The sequence below is a fragment of the Mugil cephalus genome, chromosome 20, assembly GCF_022458985.1.
Source record: "Mugil cephalus isolate CIBA_MC_2020 chromosome 20, CIBA_Mcephalus_1.1, whole genome shotgun sequence".
NCBI lineage: Eukaryota > Metazoa > Chordata > Actinopteri > Mugiliformes > Mugilidae > Mugil > Mugil cephalus.
In genome coordinates this window covers 21890651-21912823 of record NC_061789.1, presented here as the reverse complement: position 1 = coordinate 21912823, position 22173 = coordinate 21890651, and the positions used below count along the sequence as shown (strand labels likewise).

At 40.1% G+C, this 22173-nt stretch overlaps 1 protein-coding gene across 1 annotated transcript in view; it reads left to right on the top strand.

Moving 5' to 3' along the window:
- Nucleotides 1-22173, top strand: part of il12rb2l (interleukin 12 receptor, beta 2a, like) — a 30440-nt gene that overhangs the window by 6314 nt on the left and 1953 nt on the right. Inside the window, exons 3-10 of the mRNA XM_047572136.1 lie at nt 12835-12894; nt 14646-14793; nt 14915-15063; nt 17970-18115; nt 18256-18397; nt 18634-18710; nt 18789-19029; nt 21759-21944. Coding sequence (XP_047428092.1) covers nt 12835-12894; nt 14646-14793; nt 14915-15063; nt 17970-18115; nt 18256-18397; nt 18634-18710; nt 18789-19029; nt 21759-21944 — 1149 coding nt within the window. The remainder of the gene's footprint in view (nt 1-12834; nt 12895-14645; nt 14794-14914; nt 15064-17969; nt 18116-18255; nt 18398-18633; nt 18711-18788; nt 19030-21758; nt 21945-22173) is intronic.

The window sequence follows — 22173 nt, the reverse complement described above, 5'->3', positions numbered from 1 at the left end:
GCATATCTTATAACTTTACTTATAATTTTTTTCTCCTTAAAATTAATGTTATCTTTATGAAGTGAAGGCAGCTGTGGTAAGATTACTTGTCTTTCACAGTATTCACCATTGCTTGTGGTATGGCTTTAATCACCACAGAGTGTTGCTTTTTAGTACAATTTATATTAAATTTCTCCTTAAATTCATTATATTGGAGAAATTGGCCTCTAGTCTATCTGGGGAAAAACAGACCCAACACCTTTCTCTGCCCCGTCATAATAACATAAGGATTTTCTTTTGAACAGTATACATCTATTATTCCAGATGAGAGTTATGTGGAGTGAAATTGTGCTTATAGATCATTTTCCAATATAATAGGACCTGTTCATGGAATTTAGATAACTTAATGATGACAAGTTTGGACAAGCAGAAGTCACATCCTCTAATGGTTTTACTAACTCTCCTTTCCTGAGATAGTGATGTTTAGTTCTGCAGATAAACTTGAAGTTTGTTTGCATTACTCAAGATAAAGATTCAGTTTTAGTAATCGGCATATGTCCAAATAATGATAGGTTTCTTTGTAACCAGGAGTTAAGCATTGAATCACTTTTCTTTTTACTAAGCACAATATTTAGATCTTCTCAAACTTTAACTTCTTTTGTTATGAACACCCCTAAATATTTCAGTTCCTTTTTAACTGGGATCTCATATAGATCTATTAGTGGATGGCCATGTATAAGATGGTCTTGTGAGGGTCTCTAGTCTGGAGTACTGAATATCTGACCTGTGGAGTTGTAAGCTAAATCTGCTGTCATGGCCTTATCAACCAGCCCAGTCTTCATGGTCTGGAGTGTCTCGGAGCTCCATAAAATACAACTGCCCCAGTCTTCATGCCCTCTCCCAGTTGTCCACTCCTACCTAGACAACACTCCTACACTCACAAACTGTCTCATAGATCATCAGCTATGTTTTATATTATTAGATCCTACGTGTTTCCTTCAGCTTGATGTATGTATCCATGACAGAAATTTGTTTATCTTGTTTCTCCTGTTCTTCTTTTCTCTCAATATTCTCTTTTTTTACCCAGCTGGCCTTCCTGTCTTGTGTAAGGAGCAATGAGGACAGTTGTTCACTGTGGCGTCAGACTCTGGAGTAGGGCTGGGTATCGATTCTAATTTCGAGAATCGATTCGATTCCGATTCTTAAGATTCAGAATCGATTATTTCAATTCGATTCGATTTGATCTGATCCAACACCAATTTGAATTGCGGAATTGCTATTGGGACAGTAACCTGGTTCATAATTTAAAATATGGCATTAAGAATTCACCCAAAAGCTGTTGCAGTTGAATACAAATGTAGTTTTATTTTTTTCAGTGTTGAAAGCAGCATCACTGACATACCACGATCACCAGTGCTTCCAATCAAATGTAGTTATTTTTATCAATATGAACAACAATAACAAAAGATTCAGTCAGTGTAAAGTGCTGGTAACTGGCTAAATAACCAAATTATCAAATGTAAATAATAAACATCGTAGTGCGGTCCACACACCTTGTTGAGCCGCCTGAAGCCCGGGTTTTGAACGACAGAATAAGGGACCATAGCACTGCAAATGTAGCCCGCAATCGCCTCGGTTATTTTGTTTGCACATGCAGAGTTGGCTAATAGTTGTAGAGCTTCCTTGAGTTTCTTCTGTTGTGGACCGGTGGGCTTGGACATGATATCTTCGTGGTGTCGCTGCATGTGGTTCCTGAGGTTAGCCATGTTTCCACTATACTTCACCTCCATCAGGCATGTCTTGCAAACTGCTTTGCCTTTGTCAAGCTCCTTATCCATGTCGCTTCGGATTCGGAACCCGAAATAGTGCCAGATATCTGCTTTGAACAACGCTGGCCTTTTCAAATCTGGAAGCTCGGCTATCGTCACCGCTACCGCATGACGCCATGTTGTTATGTTTTGATCTTGCATAAATCGATCTTTGGACATATGAATCGATCTGTGGGAATTAAAATGAAAATCGGTGGATCGATCTTCTCAACCCAGCCCTACTCTGGAGTAGACAATACATCTATGAAGCACCCTTTAAATCCGTCGGAAAACCATTCCAAGATTATCAAAGCAGTCCTGGATTTTACAACAACTACAGGGTTTCTCTGCCTTTGAAGCATTACCAGTGAGAGGCAGAAATATGACGCAAACCATCAAGAAGATGTATTCCTTGTCATTTTTTAACGCTGGGTTGGTTGCTACAATACAATAGTCAGTGATTCTGCTAGCACTTAGGCTAACGCGTCGCCCAGCTTGTGATAAATCGAGACAAAACATGACAAACCAATGCCCCTCTCCATAGGCAGCTCCAAGAAGGGGCTTGCTAGTGCTTCAGCTCCTCCCAGTGGTGGCATAGCACCCCCATAACATCACCATGAAATCCAGGAAAAATTCATTAAATAAAATAGATTTTTATGACATTTTATCTCATGTGTATGAATGATGTTTGGCTATAGCTTGATTTAACGGCTCCAAAATGAAGCGTTTCCTCATCCCAAATAAAATAATCCGGACTAGTTTGCAGTGTGTCCCCAGTGTCCCCAGGGAAAATACCATCAACATACCTACAAAACTATCTGAAGAGCAGTAGCGGAAATACTCGTAGCAGTAACCTGGGACTTTTGGCTATCAGTATTAAAAAGGGCACGAGCCCTGAACTTCGACAAGATCAACGATGCATCCTCTCATGACACCATGTTTTTATCCATTATTTGATGGACCCATATGGATGCGTGTCCACTTTCCTGCAGTTCTGTTTTGAGATATTGGCCTCATCAGGTTGGTACCGTGCATCATCGTGCATGCATGTTGCATGTTCTGGTTGTGCTAGTGTAAGATGAAGGGATGTTACATGTTTAAAAGAATACGGTTTTCTTTTTTCATGAGCATGGCAAATGCCTTCGGATAATTTCATAAAACTCGGTTTGATTCCTATGATCTGACAGTGGTGGAATAAATGTTTGTATGTTTTGGTTGTGCTAGCTTAAGTTCAAAATACAGAATTATCTTCTGCATGTGGGTGAAAAATGCCTTCAGAGATCATAATTCATTCATAAAACTCAGTTTAGTGTCTGATTCTCATCTGATGGTAGCAGAATAAATGGCTATTTTCTGGTTGTGCTGGCCTAAGCAGCTAGAGGTTTAAAAATATTCTTTCTGTTTTTCTCTGTCAAATGCATGTCAATGCGTTCAGATTTTCCTTTTTTGCATGTCATTTTACTGCAATATTTTTTTTTTCAATAAAAAAATGATTTGTTCAATTGAAATAATGGACAAAAATCTCTGCTTTTCAGAGATCGGTCTCTTATGGGAGTAGACCAAAACTTTGCTCTGTTTTTGAGTTTCTCACAGCCCTGGAGCTTCTACAATGACACAGTCTGACGGGCCGTCCAGTGACAAAATCAATATGTGACAGGCAGGTACATCATCGTCATCGTGTAAATTAGAGGGTCGACATGGCATTCCTGTTCACATCGAAGCCGAGCCAATAATTCCAGGGTAAATTGCCTGGTCATTTGACCCGCATCGAAACCCTAGGTCGACCCTTACACATCACACAAAAAAAAAAAACATTTTCTTTCTTTGACGTAATAGGGGCGCAAGATCAAGATTTGCTGGCTTGCAAATATCTGGTCAGTCTTGCAACCATTTACTGATCTGTGTGAGAGACAGTTCTCAGTTGCAGCCAACATTGTAAATATGAAGCCATCACCTCTCCTCACGACAATGTCAACAAGTTAGTTTGCCTTAGTATCTGGCTGAAATAGTACTAACAGGGCCACATTAATGTGAATAAATATTTCTTTTAAAAAAAGAGACAAAGTTGTGATGTTTCAAGTTGTTTTGTTGAAACTGTTGACGGTGTTTAATAAACACGTTAAGTGCATATATATTCCTTTATTTTTGGGTCTGCTTGTGCGAAATGAAACATCAATATAGATTAAATAAAAAATGAATCAAAGCATAACTTTTAGAACATTTGAACATAAGTGCTGATACAGACATTAGTAGGCATTCACATTATAACAACATATTTACAGAGTGTTCCCGCTTTGAGTGACAGGCAGTAGCCCAAGGCCACATTCACACGTACCAACGTTTTTCTTCCTCCGATATTCCTTGGCGTTGTTTTGAGAATTTCTCCAGTCGATTCATTGGAAAAACACATCTAATTGTAGAAAGGCTGTAGTATATGTCCTATAGCCTATGCTTGGTGCTGTTTCAGTTACAGAACTCAGGCAATAAAAGAAGAAGAGACAGAGCATGTGCACTAACCCTGTGCGCCGTATGCAAACATGCAGTCTGGATTACAGTTAGCTCATCGTAGTGGTGAAGCAACAGTATATATTGCCCTAGCTGCCCAACAAGGTAATCATCTGGTGCAGCACCATCGCAAGCCTATAGTACACCATTAATGTTGTTATGAGAAGTCGGGGGCTAGAGGGGCAAGGAGATGATGGTGTGTTCATGTTCATGCGTCCATGCAAATGGAAAACAGAAACTGCACAGGCTCCATATTTGTCTTTTTCGCCCTAGGGTTAGGGTTAGGATTCAAAAAGGTGCGGTTCCCGACACTGAAAACTACAGATCCATTATGACAGTTGGCCTAAAACGTGCAATGGATTTACGCGTTTTCGTGTAAATGTGGCCTAAGCTAATAGGTAGCAGAGAGTTGGGTGGGCAGGTCTCAAAGTCCAGGCTGTTATAGCTCTGCTCCAACACGACCCACACGTCTATAGTATCTGACTGTGGGCAGAGCAAAGCTCATCCAACATGGCACCCGCTGGCTCCGCCTACTTCAGGCTTCATTTTTGAGGTTCAGAATCCAGTGGGTGACGTTACGATGTGTTTGTCCATAGTATATACAGTCAATGATTTACAGCTCACAGACTTCTTCCTCTTGGTACTTGGTGTTACTACAGCACATGATGATTGATCACATAGGCGAGTGCATTCCACTAAAGCTTCTGAAAACAACACAAATGTCACATCACTTAGCGTAACTATTCAAACATACAATGTGTGACCTTCATCAATTTACTATGGTCTATGTTAATACCATAGCTCTGGAAGTAACGGAGCTGTAAAACGGCATTTTATTTTCAGATTTTGGAGTAACAAGGAAGTTAGAAACGTTCTGGGCCTCTGCTGATTGATCACATGCCACATGTAGAGTAATCTTTGCTGACTGGCTGGGTGAAAGCTACAGTCGCTGATCAACGCTGGCGACACCATTTACAATGCATGCAGAATTGACCATATATGGTAATTTACCCAATAAAGGGTTAGCAGCATACCCTGCTCTGTAAACCCTGATAAGTTCAATTAACTCAAAAAAATAGTTGAAACCGATTACATAAAAAAATTAATTAATGTTAACTCAACATTTTGAGTTAAAAAAGCAGTACTGATTAAGTATGCTTTACTTGTAATCTTAAGTGGCACTAACTTACTTTGGTAAGTTTAACAAAACTTATCTGATAAGTATGTTCTACTAGTTATTTTGTTTTCACAGTAAAAATAAATACAAGTGTAGATAACTTGAATGTTCTTATTATTGTAAAACTGAGTTTTTTCGCTTATGTTTACTAAAAATGTTTAACTCAAAATAAGATCAAAATCTCTATGTAGTACACCTACAGTCAAAAACACATTTACAAGGTTAGATACAACTCAGTCTTTATTGAGTAAACATACTACAACAACAAACAAATTGTTTTCTAAAATTCTACACTTCAATCACAAGATCAGAATCAGAAAAAACTTTATTTATCCCCGAAGGGCAATTAGGAGGGCGAAGAGCGGTACATAAAATAAAAGCAAGAGAATAACATAACAGAAGAATAAAAATTGCAAAAGTGGGCAAAAAAACTGTTACTGGCAGGCCTGAGAGATGGATTGTGGAAAATAATATCAAGACCAATATGTAAAAAAAAAAAATAAAAATTACCCAAAAAAGGTTACCCTCAATAAGAACTGAAACCGTGTCTGGGCAAAGGAACGTGGCATCAGTTGAAATGGCACAGATCAAAGCAAGGCTGACTGGTACGTCATCAATGTCCAGTTCAAGGTACTCCACAGGCTGAAGATGAGAGAGAAAGGAGAAACACCTCTTAGCGTACCACAATACAAACCGACTGCACCACAAGCTACAGCATCAAATGACCACAGACGATTTCTAGAAAATAAAACAGATTTTTAAGCAGATTTCTTGCCTGACTTTATTAAACTGTTTTAGTATCAAATTGCCAACTTGATGTAAATGTATATCATCTCCTTTTGTTACACTAAAAAAGTATCTTTCCAGTGAATTTCATAGCATCAGGGGAGTTCTTTTTTTTTGATCTATGATGCCTACAAAGCTTACTTCCATAACATGCTTTGATCATGTTCGTTAACACTTTAAAGTGCTGAAGTAAAGGGACATCATATTCAACTGTTGTTGAATATGATTATGTGACGAAGGGCAGCCTGACAAGAAATGTGAATCAGTTAAAAATGTGCAGAAGTACGTCCCCTGCTATCAGAAAAAAGGCTCTACAGAGTTAGTCAGTGCAACAGGGAGAAGCATGCTGATGTACAGAGACTGCTGGGCAAATTACTGTTGCAATTCCTTTGATTTTGTGAGCTAGACCCTGGGTCCATTCAGAAGCCAGTAAGCTTGAACGTACGTTAATTGTCCAGTTATTGGGTTAGCTAATGACTAACTCTATTAGTAGTTCTGATTACTGTTCTTTATTTCTGCAACAATATGTTGCTTGTTTTGCATCCCTTCTGTATACTACAATAACAATTTATGGTAATACTAAATACTAATTCTAAACTTAAACTAAACTAAACACCAGAACCTTCAACCAAGGTTTGATGACAGCAGAGGCCTGTATCACGAAGCAGGATTACAGACTTATCGAGGTAACTTCAGGGTTAACTCTGGGTTTACGGTATCACAAAGCTATGAAAGTATTTCAAAACAAATAAGTATTTCAAAGTGTTTCATTGTTGGGCTGTGAAGGGAAAAAGACTATAAAAAGCTGTTAACTGAAGGTGTTTACAGTAAGCCCTGCAAGACTTTGTGGAGGTCAGGTCAGTTATCACGTGCAGCTCTGCAACCAGACCAATAAAATATAAAATATTCTATTTATTACTTTCCACTGTCTTGGACCAGACTGTGACCTACACTGTTTCGCTAAGCTCCGCCCCCTGGTTACTGTTTCTATGTTCAGTTACAACCACGCAGTTTTATGCCCCCCCCCCCCACTTATCACTTAATATTTAGCCTCGGGTTACCAGCATGCCCAGACATGCACAAAGAGTAAAAGTTTTGCAGCAAGCCACTGTATCCCTTGTGTAATTACTACTAATCATTATTTACCTAATAATGATTAGCTAAACACCAAGGTAAAACGACAAAGAACGTCAACTTACCAGAGAGGAGTGTTCAAAGGGAAAAAACAGAAAGTAAAATTTATATCAGACATTTGAAAAACAAGTCACAATGGAATTAACTCCAGAAGTCGTCCATGGTAGCAGTCCGGAACCGAAGTTCCCACAAGAAAGATGACTTTTCGTACAAATATATCTGAATTATACTGTTGCTGCAAAGCTCGGCGCAAGCGGGAACCGGAACATTCCACTCGTCGGAAATGACGAAACAAGTCAAACAATTTGAGTTCATTGACAAAACTGAATTAAAGTTTTTGAGTATTGTGTACTTAAATTGAAAATCCGTTAAGAAAAAAATTGCAGTCAATTAACTTTTTTAAAATTCTGAGTTAATACAACTTAATCCTTTTAACACACTTTTACTGTTCGGTTTTACAGTGTGTGATTACAGGAGGAAAATGCACGTAATTTCCATCCAGTCATTAGGGAAATTGGTGGCACCAGTTTCTGGTCAGGCAAGTGTATAGTGGATTTTACCCACAGAGTTTTCCTATTTAAACCTCAACTTCCACTAGTCTCTCAGAACTGAAGAACCTACTTGGATGAGTGGCGAAACGTCTTCATGAAATTCTACAAGTCCAGTTGCCTTTATTCAACACCTTTTGGACTCAATGTTGGTGTGCATCTGTGAGACGAATCTCATCTGATGTTTTGTTCATATTTATTGCAGAGAAAAGTGGCTTATCTGGGTATGTGTTTCAAAACATGCTGAGACTGAGAGCAGCATGTAGGCAGAGTTGGGGCATTGTTTTGGGGCACTGCGCAGGCCCTACAGAGTTTGTCATGAAGTGTGTCACTACATTGGAGGTCCAGCAGCTCCATTTAAACTAATTGCTGAAAAGATCAAATTTAGTTTCTGGGTCTCAAATTCAGCAAATCGCAGTGTGAATTCTGTACTCAGTATGCCTGTCTTTCAGTGAAATGTGTGCTTGGAAACACTGGCTGAAACCTGGCATGACATGGACTGGAAACACAGAAAGTGAATGAAGTTCTCTTCCCACCATCTGCATCTCCTATAGACGCAGCTTGGCTTTAAAAGATCTCACTGCAGATCTCACATGCAGCTGGACTGGGATCAGACAGTCCAGCCCCTGAAGCTGGAGGTTTAATGCAATGAGATGGTTTGTTATGTCACAGAGAAATGCCAGTTCACACAGACACTTTTCGTCCTGGAGCTCCTTGGTGTCTTTGTCAGTAAAGTTGGGATTGGCAGCTAAGAGGCGTACCTGCCTGATGCCATAAGATCAGCAATTATTGTAATGCACTCTGGGATTTGTAGTATCAATGTACACTGCCTTGCCAAACAAAAACTTTGGCATTGTTTTGATAAGCTTCTGCAGTGTCACAATATCTATTTCCATCCAGTGTTGTATTAATTTTTGGCCAAGATCTTGTATTGATGATGGGGGAGTCTGACCACTGTGCAAGGCCTTCTGGAGCACATCTTAAAGATTCTCAATGTGGTTAAGGTCTGGACTCTGTGCTAGCCAATCCATGGCTTCACCCATGTGAAGATAATGCTCCCTGAACCACTCAAAATTTGAGCCCAATGAACCCTGGTATTGTCATCTTGGAATATACCTGTGTCCTCAGGGATGGAAACATGGATGGATGGAATAACTCTTACTCTGTCTTACTCTGATGCCCCATCACTCTGGAACAGGGTTAATCTGGATTCATCAGACCACATTACTTTCTTCCATTGCTCCAGAGTCCAATCTTGATGTTCCCCAGCAAATTGAAGCCTTTTTCTCAGTTAGCCTCACTGATTGGTGGTTCTTATGGCAAGCAGATTTAACATTTAAAAGCAAAGTTTGACTTTTCGGAATTGACATTGTAGATATCAACAACCTTTTTTCTAACTAGTTGTAATTACATTTTGAATAGTTGGATTTTTCATTGAAGATATCTGTAACGTAATTGTGACTAGTCGAAACAACATATGGAGATATCTTTAATTCAGTTTTGGCTAGGCACAACTGAATTCCACATATGCAGACAAAAACAGAGTAATGCAGTATATGCTGTTCAGTGTAGTGAGGAATGTACAGACTTGTACATTGGAGAAACAAAACAACCCATACACAAACGCATGGTCCAACACAGGAGAGCCAGCTCAGCAGGGAACGGCTCAGCAGTCCACCTCCACCTGAAGGACAAAGGACACTCCTTTGAAGATAACAACGTCAAAGTCCTGGCCAGAGAGGACAGGTGGTTTGAGAGAGGAGTAAAGGAAGCCATCTATGTCAAAGTGGAAAAACCTTCTCTAAGCGTCTTGAGACGATTTGTATTGTTATTGGCGCTATATAAATAAAACTGAATTGAACTGAATTAAACAGAGGAGGTGGACTGAGATTTAATTTACCATGTCTACAATTCAGTTTTGACTTCTATTCCCAAGACGTTTCAACAACATTCACACCTTGAGGCTGGAGGCTCCCACCAACAGTAGCCTCGTTAGAGCTTCATTCATAGGGTAAAAAGTCTAGGCACAGAGCTCCCCCCTTTCAACGATAGGCAAGTACCAGCCATTATGGAAATAGTGACCCCATTTTCTGGTCAAGCAGATGATTGATGAAGATGATTCCCCACTAGTAGTTTATCTCTACTTGGTCTATGCCAATGATCTGACCCTTCTCAAACCAACTGACATAATTTTAATGACCACAGGATGTGTCTTTCAAAATGATTGTTTAAGAAATGAGAAGCTACTCGTTGCATCAGTTGGGGTTAAATAACTTGTTGCCAGCTGAAAGATAATTGCCTATGCAGTAATTATCCAATAGGAGGCTCCTGCTTATTTGCTTAGTTATATCCAGGTGGCGCCTTTTTTTGACCAGGCAGTGTGTGTGTGACTGATCAATCAGTCAATCGATCAATTTATATATAAAGCACATTTAAAAACAACCGAGGTTAACTACAGTGCTGTACAAAAGCACGGTGGGGGGGCACGTTGAAAAGACCGTGAAAGCACGGTCACCCCTGAGTTTGTGAAGAGAGCGTGGAACTATTAAAAACCATTGGTTTTTGGAGTTTGTTCTGTTGTTGAGACAGGATATGAACCACTTCAGTGCAGTGCCATTTATTCCTGGAGATGGTCTGTAAGGATGTTGTGGTCCACTGTATCGAATGCAGCACTGAGGTCGAAAAGAATGAGAATGCCACAGCTACCACAGTCAGTAGAGAGGAGCTGTCATTGTGAATTTTTAACACAGCCGATTCTGTTTTGTTATTGGTCTTAAAGCCGGATTAGAATTTGTCAAGTATGCTATTCTGATGCAGGTAGGGCAGTAGGTGATTGAGGATGACTTTGTGATTGAGGATGCGGGACGGCTATGGCTCAGTAGGTAAAGCGAACCGAAGGGTTAGCGCTTCGATCCCCCGATAGTGCCATATGCCGAAGTGTCCTTGAGCAAGACACTGAGCCCCCAGTTGCTCTCAGTGCAACTGGCACTGGTGTGTGAATGTGTGTGTGCTTGTGTGAGTGAATGAGTGGATGTGTCTCTGACTGTAAAAGCGCTTTGACTACCTTTGAGTAGGTAGAAAAACGCTATATAAGAGCAAGACCATTTACCTTTTCAAGGACTTTAGACAGGAATGGGAGTTTATAAATGGGTCTGTAGTTTTTGGGCTGGGTGGGATCAGTGTTTTTTTTTTTGTTTGTTTTGTTTTTTTCAGGAGAGGCTGGACACCTGCATGCTTGAAATAGGATGGAACGGTACCAGTGATGATGGAACTTATCATGATGGAGAGGATACTTGGACTCGTGGTTACAAAAACATCCTTCAGGAGAGCGGTGGGGATAATATCAAGAGGGCAGGTTGCTGGTTTCATGCTGGTGACAATGTGTGTTAGGTTGTGTAGGGAGATAGGAGCGAAAGAGTTCAGTTTGGATGAGCAGACCTGGGGAGCAGCAGTGTAATGGGAGGAGGGATGTAAATTGTTTCTGATGACTTCCACTTTGTTGATGAGAAATGTGGAGAATTCCATACATTTCCCATCAAGGATGGTGTTTGGAGGAGGGCAAATGATAGAGTTTATGGTGTTAATTAAGATCTTTGGATTATGGGCACTATTTGAAAATAAATTGGAGAAGTATTTGGTTCTTGCTGACTTGACTGCTTCCTGAAATTTGTGTAAGTGATTTTTTAGGATCTGGAAGGAGATTTGCAGCTTAAGGCAGGTAGTTGAGGTGTAGGATCAGAATGAAAAATAATAAAATATGCTCTTGCGGCTCTGATGTGGCCCACAGGTCTTGAGTTTAACATATCACATTGCCTTTGACAGTGTACATACCCAGTCTTAGTAATGGGACAAATGGGACCATCTCCTTGGTATATTCTGCACTGCACTATTTCCACAGCCCCACTGAGATGCAGTTTGTACATTGTAGCAAGTTTGCTGCCACTGTGGATTCCCCAGCTTCACAGACCACACACACAGATAGTTTAGCCAGTTAGCTATATGCTCTTTATTTACACACAGGGAATCCCCAATACTTAGTCACTCAGTCGATCGCAGGCTACTCGTTCTCTTGGCTGCCGTCTGGGTGTCAGCTTTGTCGAAGGAGGATATTTTCCTCCAGGATCTTTATACCGTTTGGAAAGGGTAGTTCACCTACGCACAAATCATGTGACAATTTCTCACGTTTTGGATATTTATTTGGTACACAGAGAATAGGTATTGATTTCAGCGCTGAAGCTTCGGTCAGTTCACCTTAGGAGTAAAAAGAACCAAAAGCCCCACTTCAGGGATGTACAGTGACCTTATTCTACCTAGACTCTGCTCGTAAGACAATGGGGAGGAGTACTGCATCTCATGTCTCAGTGAGTTTCTATGTGTAGCCGATTAGCTTTATCTGGTTTCCAGCATGTGGGGATGTCAGGGTGTAATGTATCCTAATCTGTGAGCAAGCTGTAGCAAGGTGGGAGACAACTCCTTATATGGTGAGATAACAGAAGTAATACTCTTTCTGAATCTTCCCAAGGTTATACACAGGCTGAAGGCCTTATTAACCCCTTTAAAACCCAACAGCTTCCTCATCCCTTGTCCGACTACTCCCCAGGTCCAGCACGCTACTGTGTTAAAAGGGGAGAGAGATTAGGCAACTAGCTGCAGGAGTGCCTGGCGCTGCTCTCTCGAGCCCTCTCCACACCTCTCTCCTGCAGCTGATGCACCATGTCCCCTCCACATACATGAATTTAGAATGTCATATCACACAAAAAAAAAAAAAATGCGACCACTTACAAATAACTTTTAATTATTTTTTCTTTTGAATAATACTGTGCGACTTGTTAAAAATGCATCGTCCCTCGCAAAATTTTAAGTACTTAAACAAACAATGTTTGTGTTTTCTTCTCAGGTCCCTGTACTCCCCCCTCTGCCAAATCTCAGAAGGTTGTTGTGAACACAGAAGATAACAGTGAGTGCAGATCCCTCCATGGTACAAACCCAACACATTAGTAATGGGACAAATAGGACCATCTCCTTGGTAAATTCTGCACTTGACTATTTCCACAGCCCCATTGAGATGCAGTTTGTAATGCGACCATGTTACGGCCTCAAAAAATTTAAGTAACAAGGCTCAATAAGACCACAACATATAAGGTCACCACACAAAGATTTCATGGTTGCAAAAGAAGAAAACTTTATTGAAAAGTTCACACTGGGGAAGAAAAGGAAAAAAAATGGTTAACCCATAAAGTTATGAACCAAAACGAGATGGAGACCCCAGCCAAAAGGAACAAAAGAGGGAAACACAGGGCGAGCCACACAATGGGCCGCTGCACCCTGTGCTTTCCCCACTAATTTAAAAAAAAAGGTATAACAGAACTACCAGCGACCTCCAACTCAAACTAAAATAAGAAAACACTGCTATCAAGATCAGAGGAAAAACCAAGGGTTATTCAAAAAGAAGAAAACCTTCCCCTGCTGCTGCTGCCCCAGAGTGAGAGACGTGAGGCCTGTATCACAAAGCGAGCTCAACTTATCCAGCTTTACTCCAACTTATCCAGCTGAACCTATCCAGAACAGTGACGATCTGGATCACGACGCACGTTGTCAACTCGTTAACTCGATCCAGATTTGTGTTGTTGTGAATCGTTGAACGCGCACGTATAAGGGCAAGTTCCAAGCCAGCAGACCAATCACAATCATGAGCCCTGATCCACCAGCATAAAGGACAGCATACGTCTCCCACGAGGAGCAAAAGACTGATTCTACTAAAATATGAAGAAGAAAAAGGAAATCTCACTCGAAATCTCGAAAAGTCAAACACCGCGGCTGCATTGAAGAGACGCCATAAGGCATGGTAAAGGACTGCAGATTGCATAAATGCGCAAATTACACATCAATGGCTCAATTTAGAGTTAACGAAACCACGAAACTCAATCACTGTGCTGTATAAATTAATCGCGTGTATGACAATTAGTGTCATTCCCCCAGATATAACCCCTCTGGAGTAAAAAGAACGTGGGAGCAGATAAAAAGAAAGCACAAAAATATCATTTCATCTGGGGAGTTGGGTTTCTTAATTCTATAATGTTACATGTTACAGTAAAGATGGAAGCTGATGCCCCAGTTACATCATATCAATACATCAAGTTGTTAGCCTGAATGAAATTATCCTGATTTTGAGCTGTGTTTAAGCTTAGTGGGGAAAAATTTACTCTTTTTTGTGTGATTATCTCCTGGAAGATGAGTTTACGGCGTACACTCTTCTCGCGGTCTGGGCTCATTGACTGCATGTACTTTGGGCTCCGGTCTCAACCGAGTTTTCAATGAAAGGGCACGTGATTCTTTCCCGAACAGCTGATTGGCCGGTGGCTGGAGTCTTTTATCGGATTCAGATAAATCCTGAAAGTTACCCTGACCCGAAGCAGGTTTGCCGTTCACAGTGAGTTACCATGGTAACGTAGCTCTATAAGAATTAATCCAGCTTCATGATACCGAAAACCCAGGGTCAACCCTGTGATTTGTGATACAGGCCTCTGGCCACTTTCCTTCTCTTTATCCCCTACCTGATTGTGAAATGCCTGCCAGCCTGTGAAGAAGGGAACAAAGAGAGAGGAGAGAGATACCTGGCCACACATAACAGACCACTTACAAATAACTTTTAATTATTTTTTCTTTTGAAGTACTTAAACTTAAACAATGTTTGTGTTTTCTTCTCAGGTCCCCGCACTACCCCCTCTCCTCCTGAGTGCTATAGACCATGTGAGGAGAGACAGTGTTCACTTCATATACAGTGCATTTGGGATCCAAGGCCGGACCCTAACACCCCAACTAAGTACAGCCTGCACTGGGAGCCAGCAAATAACGAGTAAACACAGTCAAACATTGTAGAGTTCTTTGTCACTTAATAACTTAAAACCTTTTGAAAGGCCATCTGACCCCCCCCCCCCACCCCCCCTCCTCCTGTCTTTTCCTGTGTTCTCTTGCAGGGAAGGGCATTCAACTAGTAGAAACAGTTCAAACGGACTTATTCTCCGTGAACATTATTTCAATGAAGAACTTCATGTTTGGGTTCAGGCTAGTAACCAGCATGGTTCTGCCAAATCTCAGAAGGTTGTTGTGAACACCCAAGATATCAGTGAGTAAGCCCTGCAGATCCCTTCTTGGTACAGACACCACAATCAACAACGATAACAGAAGATCCATGCAGTTCTCATCCGAAGTATTTTTTGGACCCTGTTATCTGTTAGAATTGCACCGTAATTGTCATTAAAAAAGAGGAAGTCGTTTGAATTTAAAATTAAAAATGTTTTGGTACATTTATTTAAAGTGTATATATATACACTGTACTGTGCAAAAGTTTTAGGTGTGAAAAAATGCTGTAAACTAAGAATGCCTACAAAAGAAGAAGTGTTAATAGTGTGTTTTCATCAATTAACAACATGCACTCAATGAACAGAAGAGAAATCTAAATCAAATCAATTTAATTCAAGACAGCATCAATTCTTCTAGGTACACTTGCACACAGTTTATGAAGGAACTTGGCTAGGTTGATCCAAACATCTTGGAGAACTAACCACAGACTTTAAGTGGGTGTAGGCTTCCTCAGATCCTTCTGTCTCTTCATGTAATCCCAGACACACATGTTCACATGTTGAGATCAGGGGCCTCATGTACAAAGACTAGCTGGATTTCTCACTGAAACATGGCGTGCGCTAAAATCCAGAAACTGGCGTCCGCCCAAAAAAAATCAGATATATCAAAGTGTGTGTGCGCCTGGACCCAAGCACTTTCCGTTTGTACATCCCAATCAACGTGGAATTGAGCGCACATGTAGGAGTGCCAAACTCCTCCCTGTCCACGCCCCAATTTAAATATGCACATTTATCTAAATAGGGCCTGCATCGCGGATTTCCCACTCTGCATGATCAGATTTTCACCATGATTAAAGTGAAAAAAAAAGGAACTGGAACTGAATGGTCTGACATAAAGGTGGAAGTGAAGCGGAGGATTTCGGAACACCGCCGAAGCGTGATCGCAACGAGCGGCCAATCTCTGGTCGGAGGGGTCAGTTTGTACCCTCCTGACCCTTGTCATTATACTGGTTGTACAATAGGCTGTTCACAAAACACATTACCGTTACCATTTGCGAGATCTTCTAATAAAGCCAAGGCTGCCATTGTTAATACTATTTTCGTCATCACTTTGGGCATGCTTTTATATCCATCCATGGTTAGAAACCTCCGATAACTACTTGATTTCACATTTTTGACAATTCATCAGCATCGCCTCTTAGTGTCTTCAAAGAAACAATAACTGTGGAAACCGGCGGAAGCCAGCCATAATGTTGGCGGAGGTCACCGCACATTTCCACGGTCAATTCACTATTGATACATCTGAAAGTTGACGTGGGCGTACGCCACGTTTCTGGGCGCACGCAACTTTGATACATGAGGCCCCTGGGCTCTGTGGGGCCCATACCATCACTTCCAGGACTTCTTGTTCTTCTTTATGTTGAAGATAGTTCTCAATGACCTTGGCTGTGTGTCTGGGCTATTTGTTCTGCAGCATAAATTTGGGGCCAATCCTCCTCCTCCCTGATGGTAATGTATGATGGATAAGTTTCTGTCTGTATTTCTCAGCATTAAGGACACCATAAAGGAGTTGGATATTTGGTAAGGACCAAATATCCAACTCCTTCTGCAGAAATGCAGCCCCAAACTTGCATTCATTATGGTACCACTCTCCAGCCCTTCAGTGAATAAACTGCCTTCTGGTACAGACAAATATTTCATTAGCCCAGAGTACCTGCTGCCATTTGTCTGCACCCCAGTTCCTATGTTTCCACACAGTAAAATCAGCATACCAAAATTAACACTGTAAGAGTTGATCTTAACACTTTTAAAGTGTCTATATGGGCCCATACCTCAGTGTTAATTTAACACTTTTTCGAGTGTTGGTACCTTTACACTAAGTTAGTGTAAATTTGACTCTTCTTGTACTTAAATTTAAAACACTGCCTAACACCAACCAGTGTTTTTTTTTTTTTTGAACACTTTTACGTAGTCTTACCAATTAACTCTCTCAGAGGACTATTTTTTAACTACACAAGAGTTACCCCCATAACACTTCAAATGTGTCAATATAATTCTTATATAATCCTTCAAAAAATACTTGGAAAACACACTTTACTAAAATAAAAAGGTAGTCATGTTTGGCAGTTCAAAAACATTTATTTTCAAACTTGCAGCACAAATTTTAGAACATGCAACAGTAAGGCAGAATGTAGCGTTAGCACCACTTTAGCACGCTAGCTAGCAACTCTGAACCATTAGCATCATCTTATCACGTTTTATGAAAACATTTATTTTCAAACTTGCACCACAAATATTAGAACTAATAGTTAAGAGTTAATATTTAAACACTTACACCTAGAGGTTTGATTTAGTGACACTGCCTTTTTACACTCGGTTTTAACAACAACTATTTATGGACTGAGAGTTAATTATAATGGATTAACTCTACCCAGAGTATAATTAACTCTACTAGTGTATGTCTAGTTTAACACCAAGAATTCAACTCTTCTCAATTTGCTGTGCATGCATAGTCGAGTCTCTTGGCCTTGTTTCCATGTCAGAGGTATAGATTTTCGGCTGCAACTCTTTCATGAAGACCGCTTGCGGACAGATTTCTCCCCCACTGGTTTCTGCCAGTTCTGAGTTCATGGCACTGCTAGGTAATAAACGAGATTTTGTTTTGTTTTGTTTTATTGGGGGGGTGGCTTTAATGAATAGGAAAGTAGAGATAGACAGGAAATGGGGAGACAGAGAAGGTGGGAAAGACAAGTGCATCTTTGTGCTACTTTGTGCAAGTGTACCTATAAGTATTGATGCTGGTTTGAAGGCAAAGGACAGTAACACCAAATACTGATGTGACTTTTTCTTGTGTTTTCTCACTTAGCATTTTGTAAGTTAATAAAAATTAAATATTTAATTTATTCTTATTAATTAAATATTTTTTGTGGATCTGTCTTTCTCTTTCTAGTCAAGCCACCACCACCTAAATTTTCATCAAGCCATCAGGACCCATTAGAGATTCACTGGAGTAATGCCTGCAGTGAGCTATTGGGCTCTTCTATTGGACTCTGTCACATTCGACATCGGACCGAGGAAAACCAAGACTGGCTAGAGGTTTCCTCTCTTATTATATGTCCTTCCACTCTAAACATAGTCCATACTGAATCTAATTGAGTATAACAACCATGCTGATGAAATTATGAATGGACGAATTAATGCACTTGATTGACAAAATTATTTGTCACTGAACACAGTGCACAGAAGAATACTATGGCAGCTATACAATTGATGACCCCCAGCCCGGGACAGCCTATGAATTTCAAGTTCGGTGTTCTTGCCACAGAAGCTTGATGAGTGACTGGAGTGAAATCCACAGAATAAAGAGTGCAGAGTTGGGTGAGTCCTTACTTGTAAAAGTGTATCCAGATATGGAGAAGAATTTGGTCATGGATGATAAATATTTACTGCAAGCTTTAATTGTGACCATTTAAAGAAAGTGCTTATTAATTCTCTTGTCAAGACACCATAACTGTAACCAGCAAAATATGAATCAACCATGCTGCTGATTGGTTTATCTTAGCATTTTACAGATATGATATACCTTAACTTTTATCAATTTCTCTGTTGTTTAGCCCCAGTTGGACAAGTGAATGTATGGAGGGACTGTGAAATGTTCACCACAAGCTTTGACTGTTTTCTTACATGGAAGGTAGGTTGTTAATGCATTGCAGTGAATCTGTCTCACTATGCAGACTCATCTCCTTTCTTCGGTTTTTGTCTCTTTCAGAATCTTTCTATTTCTCAGGCACGTGGAGTCATTCTGGGATACAATGTCAGCATTTTGTACAATAACGGCACTGTGGAGCTGATGGATCTTTCTACCACCAATCAAAGCCGGCAGTTTGTGTGTGATAAAAAAAAAAAATGCCACCTCACCTCCTCTCTGAAGAACGCATCATCAGTCACTATATCAGCCTACAGTGCTCTTGGTGCAACAGTACCTTCTAACATACTTATGCCAACAACAGGTATCAGTTGCTCAGACTGTCAGAAAAGTATGGAAAGCTTTGTGTCAGGGCCCTAACTCACAAAAAAATATCTGGTGTAACTTGGTTTAGAGATTCTTTAAACTTTAACTTTAAATAATTATAAATTAGGGTTGTGTCGATGTTCACTGGTCCAAATGCCTGAACACACCAAACCAACCTAAAAGAACTCCTGACAAAGAAGGTCAGACATTGCCTCATTAATCTTCTGTCTAGACCAAGGAGTTGCATTTGATCAGACGGCAAATTCTACAGCTAATGGCCAACTGACATGTACGTTCTGCATTTGTGTGAAAGGAATTGACACTAAGTGAGGGACACTAAAGCGCCTTTCACACCGCACAAAAAACCCAGGTTATATTCTGTGGGAAAATGTCGACCCGGCATTTCGACCTGGGATTACCATGAGCTGCTCTGCGTCCTAGGAGAAGAGGAGATTTGGCGGCAGATATCGTGAACTGCTTGGCACAGTGATTTATTCGAATATCAATATTTACCTCGCAGTGTTCTAGTGCACTTAAATGTGTAATGATGACGCTGTCCATGCAATGACATATGAGAGGTAGCAAAAAAAAGCAGCTCTCACAGTAGGACGTCCAACTCGGGACTGCTGGCAGTGTGAAACCACACCTAGGTTTTGGACCAAGATCTGAAAATCCTGTGTCAACCCGGTGTTTTCAATGTGAAAGCAGAAGAAGTATTTGCCATTCAAAAGAGGAAATGGGAAAGCTAGAACTAGCTGAGAGTCGTAGTCGTACAGTGCTCCCGAATCATGTCATTTTGAAATAGAGAGTGAGAGAGATCTCTCACTCTCCAACACATTTGGCTGCCTATTCAACATGCCGAATTGACAGAAAAAGCAGGGGTCAGGGGTTCCACCTCTTGGCAACTCGTGGCAACATTCAGATAGCCCAACACCAGGAAGCAGTTAATTGTCAGCTTGATGTGTCATGGCCCTAAGAGTAATTCACTAGGGGTGTAACAATTCGAATCGATTCACGATTCATGGTTGCCGATACAATTCAAGGACAATTTTAGTTCATTTAGAACGATCCGTTCCGAAACGATTCAGTGACTTGAAATTGATTCAGTAACTAGTCAAAAATTAAACCAGTGTGACTGAAATAAATACCTACTCAGTGTTTCCTCTACATTCATTTAGGAGTGGCAGGCTGCCAACAGATAACTATCTTGCTCACTATCTACTCTTTGGGGTTCTTAATCTACCGGTTAGTCACGTTTGAAACTTCCTCAAGTGTCTCGATCCCCTGGACGGCACTCAGTTTATCAATAAAGAACGAGGTTATTATGGCCCAGAAGTTTATGGCGTGCCATTTGTAAAGCCGCTCACGCTGAAAATAAAAGCAACATTTTGTTACATTTAGCTTCAAACAATGTTTGAAAAACTGGTGTGAATTTTTAAGAGTCACTTATTTGCACATTTACAACAATATTTGTCAACTTAGAGATATTTTAAATAGTTAAATCCAAATATTAAATGTTAAATCTAAATCTAAATGTTAAATGTAAATCGTGAGTGGCTTTACAAACGGCACCCCATAGAAGTTTAACACCACATGTCCGTTTCTGTTTATTATCTCCTCTTTTGAGCGCTGAGGTTCTCACTACACCTGGTCTGTTGACAGTATCACGTGATGGTAGTGACCGACGCTGCACGTTAAATTATCCGACGTTTCATGGAGTTGTTTTCCTTTTGCTCAGGTCACTGTGTGTCACTAGTGGGACGAGGTGAAGAGGCAAGGAAATGTGAAGTCGAATGTTAGCATTAGCGTATACATTAATTTTGCCATTGACGTTAGCCGGAAGCTAACGCATATTTGTATAACGATGTTTTCAGTATATAACGCTAATTTGTATACTATACATAATTTTATTTGTCCACTTTTACAATGTTTCTCAAGTAAATACTCTAAGCTGATCATGTATTAGATCGATGTATGTCGTCCGGACAGCCAACTTGCCGAGCACATATCGATGTAGTTCGATCGAAGGAAAATAAATCGATTCATCGATGTAGTGGATGAATCGTTACACCCCTATAATTCACGATGACTTTTAAAGATAAAAGCAGCTTCTGTGTCTCTCAGAACCAGTTAAGAGTTTTTTTTTTTTTTTTTTTTTTTTTAGAGAGTTTGTTTTACACTGACAAATATTTCAGGTAATAGACTTTGTCAACATTTGGTAAAATATGATGATGATGCATGGCCCTAGGTCTGCATGGGAGTGTGAGTGGTTGTATGCCTTTCTGTGTAAGCCTTGTGAACACTCGCCTACTTGTCAAGGGTGACACCCAATGACAACCCTCTCGATGATCACTGGTAAAAGATGCTGAATGGATGGATAATGACAAAACTGATTTCATGGCCATCAATGGTTTCTCGAAAATTTTCTAAAATATCCAAGTATCCCATCCAAGGATAAAGATTGTTGCATCCAATTAATTTAAAATATTTGTTATGATAACTGTGTTTTATACAGTTATTGATTTTATAACATAGATTTAGCAATTTAATGTAATTCAGAAACATATTTTTATTTTTTTAAATGCAATGAATTAGGTAAAACTTTTAGAATAATTGCTTTCTTATGGTACCCATTTATAAGATCTAATTGTCAGTGCTTCATTTGTATGCCATTTTTCATGATGTGAGCAAAACTAACAAAGTGTTTGGTGGTTGTCTCTTTCTAAGGTATTGAAGAAAAGGATATTCACCTTGATATGAATGAACGCAACCTCACCGTGTCCTGGGACACACTCACTCTTTCTGGCAACCTGACAGAATATGTGGTGCAATACAAACAAGCAGGGTGTCCACCTAGCCAAGAGTTTGATTGGCTCAAACTAAACAAAAGTCTGACAACAGCATTTTTTCAAGGTCTGTCTGATTTGTATACATATTTGAAAATCTCACTTATAAGTTGCTGATGCACATGTACTTTAAACATTGAACTTAATTGTACTTCACAGTGCCACGTCTTATTGATAAATCATTGAAAAAAGTTGAACTTGAATATTTAACTTCTCCATAGCAAGTTTGTACACATAGAGTGCATTTTAACTAATTATTGTCAGAATGGCTATTTAACTTACTATATGTTCCCATG